The sequence below is a fragment of the Chiloscyllium punctatum genome, chromosome 29 (genome assembly GCF_047496795.1).
Source record: "Chiloscyllium punctatum isolate Juve2018m chromosome 29, sChiPun1.3, whole genome shotgun sequence".
Classification (NCBI taxonomy): Eukaryota; Metazoa; Chordata; class Chondrichthyes; order Orectolobiformes; family Hemiscylliidae; genus Chiloscyllium; species Chiloscyllium punctatum.
The window spans coordinates 59,905,284-59,918,043 of NC_092767.1; the positions used below are offsets into that span (position 1 = coordinate 59,905,284).

Sequence of the window (12,760 nt, forward strand, 5' to 3'; positions counted from 1 at the left end):
TCTCAGCCTCCGATTGGTGTTTATAATTTTAAAAATCCATGATTGCAGAAAATAGCCTTGAAAAGCTTCCTCATCACTGACTGCCACCGCACCAAGTCTGCTAAGGCTTTCATGACCGTAATTTCCAAGCCTGCAGCCTCAGTCTAAAGAAGAGCAGACTCACGGGGAAAATTCTCACATTTCGTCAAAATCATAGAATCCCCGACAGTGTGGAAACAGGCCGTTTGGCCAAACAAGTCCACTCTGACCCTCTGAAGAGTAACCCACCCAGATCCATTCCCCAACTCTACACTTCCCTCTGACTAATGCACCTAACCTGCACATCCCTGAATACTATGGGCAATTTAGCTTGGCCAATTCTCTGCACCACCCTCCAGATCTCATCTCATCCTGACTTGGAAATATGTTACCGTTCTTTTATCATTGCTTGGTTGGATTTTGACATTTAACCTTCTCTACTTCTGTCTCCTTCTGTCCAAAGGATATCCTCTGAATGATGAACTTTACCGACTGCTGTATCGCCGATATGCCAATGAGTCTGGTGACATGGACTTTGACAACTACATTGCCTGCTTAGTCAGGTTGGATGCCATGCTCAGTAAGTGTGGTTCTGTTAGCACCTATTAACTTGACCAATCAGTTTGGAGCCATTCCTGTGACATTGCTGCCTGGCACAGCTCAGTGACGATATTGAGGCATGTGCTGTGTATGAATCTAGAAATAAAACCAACAAAAAAGCTGAGTGCTGTGCATACTTGTCTCCACATAAATTGATATTGAGAGAGTACAATAGACAGATGTGGACATTCTGAAACTGATCCATTACACTCCAGATCAGAATAGACCCAGCCCCATCTTCTCCAATAAAGCAGGACTGGGAAATCTGATTGAGGGGTTTGATGGGGGTAGATGCAGGTATTCATTTGTGCAGGGATTTAAAAACTCAGGGCTCTTAAAACACAAGATGGATGGATGGACAGACCGTCTTTCACCCAGGGAGTGGTGAGCATGTGGAATTGGCGAACTGAGGGAGTGGTTGAAGTGAATAGCAAAGGGAAGTGAGGTGATGAGATGATGGAGAAAGCAGTGAAGGTTATGATAATGAGTGAGAGGAAATGTTAGGGTGTGGAAGAGAGGAGCTGCCTGGGGAGCAGAAACCGTTTGGTCTGAAGGGCCAGGTTTGGTGCAGTAAATCTGATCGCCGTATGGAGTGGAGTTCCTTTTGTCTGGTCACTAGATGCAAGGATTCACTCTACAGTTCGGAGAGATAGAATACAGTGTGACAGATCCTGCCTGTTTGCTGCATTTAGCAGGAACTGAGTGAGATCCAAATCACGAGACTTCCCAAATGGGAATGTATTGAGTGTGTTGATAGTGGAATTTTAGTTTCACATCTGGACCTACTTGACAGCTGTGGGTAAAAAGGCATTTTTCTGAAGTGAGCTCTGCTTCTTAGTTACAGCCTCAGGCTGATATTGTACCATTTTATCTTGTTTAGTGTAAGTTTGTTTGGAGAAGATCAACAGATGCTTAAAGTCTGTAAACGGCAGAGTCAGGCTGCTTGAAGAGCAGGCCATTTCATTCTTTGTGTTTGGGTCACCCTTTTCAGAGGGTCTTAGAGCACAGAGACAGACCCTTCTGTTCAATCCGTCCATGCCGACCACATGTCCCAACCTAATCTAGTCCCATTTGCCAGTATTGGCCCATATCCATCCAAATGCCTTTTAAATGCTGTAATTGTACCAGCCTCCACCACTTCCTCTGGTAGCTCATTCCTTACACCACCATCTGCGTAAAAAAACTTGCCCCTTGGGTCCCTTTTATATCTTTCTCCTCTCACGCTAAACCGAAGCCCTCTAGTTTTGGACTCTTTCTCCCACCACCACCACCACCAACGCCACCCCCACCCCAGGGAAAAGACCTTGACACTCTATTTATCCTATCCATGCCCCTCTTGATTTTATAAACTGCTATAAGGTCACCCCTCAGCCTCTGACGCTCCAGGGAAAACAGCCCCAGCCTTTTCAGTCTCTCCCTAGAACTCAAATCCTCCAACATCCTTGTAATTCTTTTCTAAACCCTTTCCGATTTCCTAGCATCCTTCTTATATCAGGGAGCCCAGAATTGCACACAATATTTCAAATGTGGCCTAACCTGTACTGCCGTAATGTGACTTCCCAACTCTTCTACTCAATGGTCTGACCAATAAAGGAAAGCATACCAAACGCCGCCTTCACTATCCTATCTACTTGCGACTCCACTTTCAAGGAGCTATGAACCTGCACTCCCAAGGTCTCTTTGTTCAGCAACACTCCCAGGACCCTAATGTTAAATGTATGAGTCCTGCCCTGACTTGCCTTTCCAAAATGCCGCACCTCACATTTATCTACGTTAAACTCCATCTGCCACCCATTGACCCATCTGATCAAGATCCCATTGTCTTCCTCTTCGCTGTCCACTACACCTCCCATTTTGGTGTCATTTTCAAACTTACTAATTATTCCTCCTGTGTTCTCATTCAAATCCTTTATATAAATTATGAAAAGCTGAGCTCTTCGATTAATTCTGTTCCCTCTGTTCGTTCCTCACAGACTTGGAATGTTTATCATTTTCCAACATTTATCCAGTTCTCTTTTGAAAGTTCCTGGGCCTGATAATCTGCATCCCTAAATGGTCCTGGAAATACATGGATGCATTAGTCATCTTCCAAGATTCTTTAGATTCTGGAACAGCTCCTACCAATTTGAAGGGTAGCTAATGTAACCCACAATTTGAAAATGGAGGTAGAGAGAAAACAGGGAATTATAGATCAGGAATCTGATGGTTGTGGGAAAGATGCTAGAGTCCATTACCAAGGATTTTATAGTAGAGTGCTTGGAGGGGAAATAGTGATAGATCAGAGACAGCATGGATTTACAAAAAAGAAATCATACTTGACAAATCTACTGAAGCTCTTTGAGGCTGTAACTAAAAGTGTTGAGCATGTGGAGCTAATGGATGTTTTTTTGGGGACTTTGAAAGGGCTTTTGACACTGTGCCATTTAAAAGATTCATGTGCAAAATTAACGTGTATGAGATTGGGGGTATTGTATTGAGGTGAATAGAAAATTGGTTAGGCAGGAAATGGTAAGAAAAAATGGGTCTTATTTTTTTTGAATCTTAGGCAATAGCTAATCAGGTATGTTGGGGATTAATTTAAGGATCTCAGCTATTCTCAATATATGTTAATGATTTGGATGAAGGAACTAAGTGGAGTACAGGTGCACAATCCTTGAAATGCTTGGAACTTGCTATTTTTCGGAATTCAGAATTTTTCGAATTTCAGTAAGTGACAGTTTGGTGAAATTTTAAAAATCTTACAGGAGGAGCAGACTCTGAGTAAAACAGGCCCTGAAGCAAAATTGAGGCCTGCCAGTTCTGGGCCACGCCCACAATGTCACATCACAGTGGGTGTCGACTTGGGTTAACTGTTTGCACACCAAACATCCTTGTTAACGAGGGAAAAAAGTCTTCACAAAAAACCTTCGGACTTTGGAGATTTTTGGATATCGGATAAAGGGTTGTCTACCTGTATCTCCAAATTTCCAAGTGACACAAAGCTGGGTAGAAGAGTGAGCCGTGAGGAGAATGCAGAGATGTTGTAATGTGACTTGGACAGGCTGAGGGGGCAAATGCATGGCAGCTGCAGGATAATGGGGGAAAAATATGTTATCCGTTTTGGTAATCAAAATAGGAAAGCAGATATTTATTTAAAGGGCTGCAAGTAAGAGGGGAAATGTTCAGCAAGGCTTGGCTGTCCCCGTGTACCAGTCACTGAAAGTAAGTGTGCAGGTGTAGGAGGCAAACTCCAAAAAAAAAAAGTGCAGGTCAGGTGATTTGGCCAGACTAAACTCCCCATCGTTTTAGGTGCATTAGTCGGGGTAGGGTAGGAGAATGGGTCTGGGTGGGTTACTCTTTGGAGGGTGGGTGTGGACTTGTTGGGCCAAAGGGTCTGTTTCCATACTATATGGGATCTAATCTAAACAAATTGCATGTTGGACTATACAGGCCACACCGGGAATATTGTGCGCTGGTTTGGTCACCTTATGAGGAAGGATGCTCCTGCTTTTGAGGGATTGTAACAAAGGTTTCCCGAACCAATTCCTGGCAGGGCTGACCCCTATGAAGAGAGATTGACTTTGGTTAGGATTGTATTCACCAAAGTTTGAAAGAATGGGGGTGGGGCGCAGTGATCACGTAGAAATCTATGAAATTCCAACAGTGAGATGGATTAGATGCAGGAAGGATGTCCCTGATCGTGGGGAGTCCCAGAGCTGTGGGCCTTAGTTTAAGGATAAGGGGTAAACCTTTTAGGAGTGAGCTGCGTGAAGAAAATACTTGGATATTGAGAAACTTATGGAGTTCATTTCCACAAAATGGTTAAGGCCAAAATCTTGTGTTTTCAAGGAGATGAAGCTCTTTTGGCTGAATGTACAGGAAGTGGCAGGATTTAAGGCATTGACATGAATGGTTATATTGAATAGTGGAGCAGGGTTAGGGTTTGCTCCTGTCTCCTATAGAAGCTGTTAGTGAATCTACCCCTACTGCCACTTCAGATAGTGCATTCCGTAATTGTTGCTTTCGTTAAAGGACAATTCTTTGGTCTATTTATCCCCCTTCCCACTTCCCTCAGTTTGTTAATCTGAAAGTTTTAGATACCATATGTTCAGGTTTTAAGGCTCGTGAATGGCATCAATTAGCCCTGTATTTAAAAAGAAAAAGTGGACTTAAAGTTAATTCAAGACTCTGTGTCCTCATTCATGTCAAGTCCAGGTTGCTCACCAATCTCTGCTCTTATGTCTGAAATCTAAAAATATAGTTGTCCTTTTTAAATCCTTCCACGATATCTGGCCCATCCTGTGTTCTCAAACCTCCACCAGATCAGCAAACTTAAACTTATTTTGCTTTTATTTTTCCCCAGTTCTAGCCTCTTGTACATTGCTGTTATCCTTTGTTGCTGGTCCTATCTCTAGCTAGGCGGAGGTGGGTACTGCAGATGCTGGAGATTAGAGTCCAGATTAGAGTGGTGCTGGAAAAGCACAGCAGGTCAGGCAGCATTTGAGGATCAGGAAGATTGACGTTTCGAGCAAAAGCCCTTCATCATGCCTCTAGCTGTCTAGTCCCACAGTTCTGAAATATCCTTGCTCAACCCCTCGCTCTCCTTTTCCAGATGGTCCTTTTGAAGCCCTTGTGTTTGGACTAAGTGTTTGGCCATCTGTCCTAACAATTTCTTTAAGTGACTCCCTAACAAATGTGTTTGATAATAGGTTTTGTGAAGTGATTGGTGACATTTTATCTATATTTAAAGAAACTATATAAATGCACATCACTGTTGAGCAGAGCTAGTTAATCATTCCTCGCCTTGTCTTTTTTCACTTGCAGGATCGTTCAAGGCTTTGGATAAAGACGGCAATGGCTCCATCAAAGTGAACATAGTGGAGGTAGGATCATATCCCCAGTAGTATTATCATTAGTCATAGAGATGCACAGCACGGAAACAGACCCTTAGGTCCAAGTTGTCCATGCCAACCAGATGTCCCAACCCAATATAATCCCACCTGTTAGCATCTGGCCCATATCCCTCCAAACCCTTCCTATTCATATACCCATCCAAATGCCTCTTAAATGTTGCAATTGTACCAGCCTCCACCACTTCCTCTGGCAGCTCATTCCAAACACGTACCACTCTCTTGTCCCTTAGATCTCTTTTATATTTTTCCCCCCCTCACTCTAAACCAATGCCCTCTGGACTCCCCCACACCAGAAAAGAGACTTGGTCTATTTGTCCTATCCATGCCCCTAATGATTTTATAAACCTCTATAAGGTTGCCCCTCAGCCTCTGGCGCTCCAGGGAAAACAGCTCCAGCCTGTTCAACCTCTCCCTGTAGCTCAAATCCTCCAACCCTGGCAACATCCTTGTAAATCTTTTCTGAACCCTTTCAAGCTTCACAACATCTTTCCGATAGGAAGGAGACCAGAATTGCATGCACTATTCCAACAGTGGCCTAACCAATGTCCTGGACAGCTGCAACATGACCTCCCAACTCCTGTACTCCATACTCTGACCAATAAAGGAAAGCATAACAAACGCCACCCCATCTACCTGTGACTCCACTTTCAAGGAACTATGATCCTGTATTTCAAGGCCTCTTTGTTCAGCAACATTCCCTAGGACCTTACCATTAAGTGTATAAGTCCTGGAGGTTTCCTCCACCAAACTGCTTTCTCTTTTGAGAGAGTCATACAGCACAGAAATGGACCCTTCTGCCCAACTTGGGCAGCACAGTGGCTCAGTGGTTAGCACTGCTGCCTCATAGCACCAGGGTCCCAGGTTCGATTCCAGCCTTGGGTGACTGTGCAAACTCTACACAGACATTCTCCCCATGTCTGCGTGGATTTCTTCCGGGTGCTCCGGTTTCCTCCCACAATCCAAAGATGTGCAGGTCAGGTGAATTGGCCATGCTAAATCGTCCATAGTCGGAGGGAAATGGGTCTGGGTGGGTTACTCTTTGGAGGGTCGGTGTGGACTTGTTGGCCCGAAGGGACTGTTTCCACGTTGTAGGGAATCTAATCTAATCAACCTTGTCCATGCTGACTCAGAGATTGTAATCGAGTGACGGACAGAGTTTGTAGTGAGTTCCGAAGAATATTTGACACTATGTATGACTCTTGAGAATGGGATGGGTGAAATGCCAGCGGGGCAACTTTTAGGAGATTGCAATAATTGTGTTATCTGGAATTCTAAGATTTATTGGACTAATTTCTGTGTTGGCAGGATTGTCTTTTGAGGTGCAATTGGACATTTTGAAGAATGTTAGGTAATCTCATTGGGAAACTTAGACAATTCACCACAGGCTGGATGTAGCCAGGACGTTCTCCCTGGCTGCTGGCTGTAGAATCAGAGACTCCAGCTCAGGATAAAGAGGCAAGATGGTTAAGACTGAGATGAGCTTAAGGAGAGGCTAGAAAAATTGGAGCAGCAGAGGGTTGACAGTCAGTATCATTTTCCCAGAGTTCAAATGTTTGATCTAGGGGGCACTAAGGTGAGAAGGGGAAAGCTCAAAGAAAATGTGAGAGTCATTTTTATATAGTGAGTGATAGGAGTCTGGAACATGTTGCTGGAGTGGGCTGGAGGTAGATATTCCCTACAGTGTGGAAACAGGCCCTTCGGCCCAACAAGTCCACACCGACCCTCCGAAGAGAAACCCACGCAGACACTGGGAGAATGTGCAAACTCCACACAGACAGTCACCCAAGGCTGGAGTCGAACCTGGGACCCTGGTGCTGTGAGGCAGCAGTGCTAACCACTGAGCCACTTGTGTTGCCCCTTGTTCAAAGTTTTTTTGAGAGACTTTTAGGCAAGGACACAAATATGCAAGGAATGGAGGGATATTGGTCAAGGGCAGGCAGAAGGATTGATTTAATATGGTGTCATATTCAGTACAATGTTGTGGGCTGAAGGGCCTGTTCCAGTGGTGTGTACAGCTCTATAAGGAGGAATTTCTTTACTGACTGTGGTGAAGCTTTTGAATTCCCTACCCCAGAGGGCTGTGGAAGTTCAATCATTGAACATGTTCAAGACAGATCAATAGGTTTCTGGAAATTAATAGCAGGAAGAGCTATGGAGGTGCAGGTGAGTGGTATTGATGAGATGACCAGCCATGATCTCGAATGGCGAGGCAAGCTCGATTGGCTAAATGGTCTACTCTTACTCCTAAAAGGAGCAGTCTAGAGTGAAAATCATTGAGATGGCACCAGCAACCATGGGGTGGGAACGGATCTGACCCTGGCAACTTGTGATCAGGAATGGCCTGGAACAGAACTGGGGGCTGCCTTGTAAAGAGGAGGCAGTTGGGGTACAGTTTCACAAAGGGCAGGGGGAGGAAATAGCAAACCAATGTGGACCTTCCTGGGTGACAGAATGGCAGATGACATAGGGCAAAACAGCAAATGAGAGTGGTGCCGGGTCTATTTTATGGTTGAGGATGGGACTGAATCTGGACAGAGGGGTGTGTGGTCATGGCTGAAAGGACAAACTCCACACAGACAGTCGCCTGAGGCTGGAACCGAACCCAGGTCCCTGGCTCTGTGAGACTGCATTGCTGACCACTGAGCCAACCTACCCGCTCTGTCCGTCCGTCCCTCCCTCTCTGGTTCCCATTTATGCTGGGCCTCAGGGTTATGGAGGTTTGACCACCAAGAACTTCAGTCACTTCGATCAGCATTTAAAAATTTAATTTCCTGTTTTTGTTGCAAATGGAATTGAAAATCTCAAATAGCCATGGTGAAGATATGAGTTCCTATCTGCAATTGTTTATTTTTGTTCTGATCTCTGGTGTATTAATGTATAATATAGCCACACATGTATTGGATGTGTGTGGGTTACCTTGTCAATAATCATGTTAAAGTACACATTGATCACAAAAAAAAGCTAATGATTGTCCATTTTCTCTTTTAGTTTCTACAACTCACCATGTATTCCTAAAGCAAACGCCTTGGGATCAGCTCATCAAAGAAAACTGAAGATCTCCTTGTCACTACTTATCTATCAGAGCAATAGCCCTTTGCTTGGCTGAGGATGGGGGGCGGGGGGGAAAGAGGGTGAAAATATATTTTTCTGCATGTAGGCTTTTTACTGTTCGTGAGATCTCTGTAAACTCAGCTTGTTGGAAGCACAGTGGTTAACCTTGACCATTCCAAACCTCAAGACTACTTTCTTCTTAAATTGCCAAAATCAAGAAAAAGATAATGTTTGCAAGAAAGGTCTTGTTGAGATCGAGCTTTGGAAAATGGGAGATTAAAGGTCGGTATCACTGACCATTGACCCCCCCCCCCCCCCCCCCCCCCCCCCTCCTCAGATCCACAAGCTTCTTGGAGAAAAACAATCTTTTCATTCTCTTGTGAGCTTTCTGCTCGCAATTTTCAACAACTGAGCTTTTCCTTTCTTGTTTGAATCTGTTTCCCTTGAATATTTCCTTGTGCGTGTGCCTAAAAGACTGAGGAAAGCAATTTATTTTTAAACAATGTTAAAGGTCACAGCCCGATCGGAAGCTGTAGTTTTAAGATTTATTCACACGCTCGAGTATTTGTTCTCCTTATTTTATGGAGAAGCCAAACTTGAAAGCATCCCTTGTTGAATCTGGTGTGTGGAGGGGGTCGGGAGGTGTTGTGTGCCAAGGATCATTTAATGAATGCTCCTTGGCGCACAACAGACGAGTTCTGTTTGCCAGTAACTGGAGCTTTGGAAAGGTCAAGCTTATTCTTGCAATGTTGTACTTTGTGGGGTATCATAAAGGTTTTTTTAAGTGCTGTTGTGTACAGGAACTTGATCTATTGAGTGCTGTCACCTGTCTGTCTGCTGTTTGATCTTGCTGCTTTATGCCCAAAGTATAAACAACTTTCTTTGTGATCCCCTGGCAATTCATTGCAGCCTCTCCCTTTGCACAAAACAGCAGCCCCAGCAAATGATGGTATTGCAAAAGGTGCTTGTGCCAATGGTCCAAAGATTGGAATTCTGGAAATACATTTCTTCATGGAGGGGTGCCTGAGCTAGGGGAGGCTTCCGAACCTTTCAAATGTACAAGGGCCCATTCCCTGATTATTACTCCGTTTTGAGGTCGTAAGCTATTGGTTTGTCAAATCTGTGATGTATTGCACAAGAGCAATGCAATTAGTCTGGTCAGTTTCTTTCTCAATTGCGATACAACTAATCCGTACTGGCGAGATAATGGTTTTCTGTTAATATCATTTGGGTAAAGACATCTTTATTTCATCAATCTGTGTAAAAACCTGTATTCCGTTGCTTTAGTGTTCTCAAAACCCAAATTTGTCTGCAAGCAAAACCAATTCTGAGTCCTGCCTTTTTGAGGTGGTTCAACATATTTAGCCATTTGACACCATGTTTAATTGAAGAGATGGGCGTGCCTTTTCTCATCGTGACACTCGTTAACTCTGTGGAATACCTGGACCCAGAACGTTGCCAAGGCGCAGGGCTCTCCAATTGGGAAGGTTGAGAACTGCTCGAGCTCAGCCCATTCCAAGATGAATCAAAATTGCAGTTTTTTGAAGTGGGCGCATCAAGTCCCATTCCTGCCTTGCCAAACTCTCATCATATGCCAGAACCTCTGTGTTCTTCTAATGCTGATGTCCCATTGGATCTACCATAGTGTAACAAAGCACTGGGACAGTTGGGGTGAATACGTGATTTTAAATTTGCTAATCTGCTCTTTATGATATTAACCTGCTTTTATTTTTCTCTCACTTCCAATGGCCAGAATTTGAGATTTTTAATAAAAGGAAATCTATTAGCCTTTTTAAAAAAAAAAGTAAATTTTATAGTAGCTGTTAAAGAGTCTTTACTTTTCCCAAGGTGGAAATGTCAAATATTACGCGGCGTAGATTTAAAATAAGGAGATACGTTTTAAGGGAAATGTGAAAGGTAAGTTATTATTTACACAAGGCATGGCAGGAACCTGGAGTCTGCTGCCAGGGGAGGGTGGTGGAAGTGAATACAATAACAACATTTAAGATGCATTTTGCAGGAAGGATAGAAAGGGAGGCAAGAGAGGAGGGGGAGTGGTATTTTTGATAAGGGATAGCATTACAACTGTACTGAGGGAGGATATTCCCGGAAATACATCCTGGGAAGTTATTTGGGTGGAACTGAGAAATAAGAAAGGGATGATCACCTTATTGGGATTGTATTATAGACTCCCCAATAGTCAGAGGGAAATTGAGAAACAAACTTGTAAGGAGATCTCAGCTATCTGTAAGAATACTAGGGTGGTTATGATAGGGGATTTTAACTTTCCTAACATCTACTAGGACTGCCATAGTTAAAGGTTTAGATGGAGAGGAATTTAAGTGTGTACAAGAACATTTTCTGATTCAGTATGTGGATGTACCTACTGGAGACGGTGCAAAACTTGACCTACTCTTGGGAAATAAGGCAGGGCAGGTGACTAAGGTGTCAGTGGGGGAGCACTTTGGGCCAGTCACCATAATTCTATTCGTTTTAAAATAGTGATGGAAAAGGATAGACCAGATCTAAAAGTTGAAGTTCTAAATTGGACAAAGGCCAATTTTGATGGTATTAGGCAAGAACTGTCGAAAGCTGATTGGAGGCTGATGTTCGCAGGCAAAGGGACGGCTGGAAAATGGGAAGCCTTCGGAAATGAGATAACAAGAATCCAGAGAAAGTATATTCCTGTTAGGGTGAAAGGGAATGCTGGATGACTAAAGAAATTGAGGGTTTGGTTAAGAAAAAGAATATGTCAGGTATAGACAGGATAGATCGAGTGAATCCTTAGAGTATAAAGAAAGTAGGAGTATACTTAAGAGGGAAATCAGGAGGGCAAAACGGGGACATGAGATAGCTTTGGCAAATAGAATTAAGGAGAATCCAAAGGGTTTTTACAAGTATATTAAGGACAAAAGGATAACTAGTGAGAGAATAGGGCCCTTTAAAGACCAGCAAGGCAGCCTTTGTATAGAGCCACAGAGAATGGGGAGATACTAAATGAATATTTTGCATCAGTATTTACTGTAGAAATGGATATGGAAGATATAGACTGTAGGGAAACAGATGGTGACATCTTACAAAATGTCCAGATTACAGAGGAGGAAGTGCTGGATGTCCTGAAACGGTTAAAGGTGGATAAATCCCCAGGATCTGATCAGGTGTACCTGAGAACTCTGTGGGAAGCCAGAGAAGTGATTTCTGGGCCTCTTGCTGAGATACTTGTATCATCGATAGTCACAGGTAAGGTGCCAGAAGGCTAGAGGTTGGCAAACGTGGTGCCACTGTTTAAGAAGGGCAGTAAAGACAAGCCAGGGAACTATAGACCAGTGAGCATGACGTCAGGGTGGGCAAGTTGTTGGAGGGAATCCTGAGGGACAGGATGTACATGTATTTGGAAAGACCAGGACTGATTCGGGATAGTCAACATGGCTTTGTGCGTGGGAAATCATGTCTCACAAGCTTGATTGAGTTTTTTGAAGATGTAACAAAGAAGATTGATGAGGGCAGAGCAGTAGATGTGATTTTTTTGGACTTCAGTAAGGCGTTCGATATGGGAGACTAATTAGCAAGGTTAGATCTCATGGAATACAGGGAGAACTAGCCATTTGGATACAGAACTGGCTCAAAGGTGGTAGTGGAGTGTTGTTTTTCAGACTGGAGGCCTGTGACCAGTGAAGTGCCACAAGGATCGGTGCTGGGCCCTCTACTTTTTGTCATTTACATAAATGATTTGGATACGAGCATAAGAGGTGCAGTTAGTAAGTTTGCAGATGACACCAAAATTGGAGGTGTAGTGGACAGCAAAGAGGGTTACCTCAGATTACAACAGGATCTGGACCAGATGGGCCAATGGACTGAGAAATGGCAGATGGAGTTTAATTCAGATAAATGTGAGGTGCTGCATTTTGGGAAAGCAAATCTTAGCAGGTCTTATACACTTAATGGTAAGGTCCTAGGGAGTGTTGCTGAACAAAGAGACCTTGGAGTGCAGGTTCATAGCTCCTTGAAAGTGGAGTCACAGGTAGATAGGATAGTGAAGGCGGCGTTTGGTATGCTTTCCTTTATTGGTCAGAGTATCGAGTACAGGAGTTGGGAGGTCATGTTGCAGCTGTACAGGACATTGGTTAGACCACTGTTGGAATATTGTGTGTAATTCTGGTCCCCTTCCTATCGGAAAGATGTTGTGAAACTTGAAAGGG

At 43.7% G+C, this 12,760-nt stretch overlaps 1 protein-coding gene across 3 annotated transcripts in view; it reads left to right on the forward strand.

Moving 5' to 3' along the window:
* capns1b (calpain, small subunit 1 b) overlaps nt 1-9,816 on the forward strand; it is a 64,530-nt gene extending 54,714 nt beyond the window's left edge. For all 3 annotated transcript variants that reach the window (XM_072549198.1, XM_072549195.1, XM_072549196.1), the window contains exons 9-11: nt 482-598; nt 5,422-5,480; nt 8,499-9,816. In XM_072549198.1, the coding sequence (XP_072405299.1) occupies nt 482-598; nt 5,422-5,480; nt 8,499-8,525 (203 nt within the window). In that variant the 3' untranslated portion in view covers nt 8,526-9,816. The remainder of the gene's footprint in view (nt 1-481; nt 599-5,421; nt 5,481-8,498) is intronic.
* Nucleotides 9,817-12,760: the final 2,944 nt, after the last annotated feature.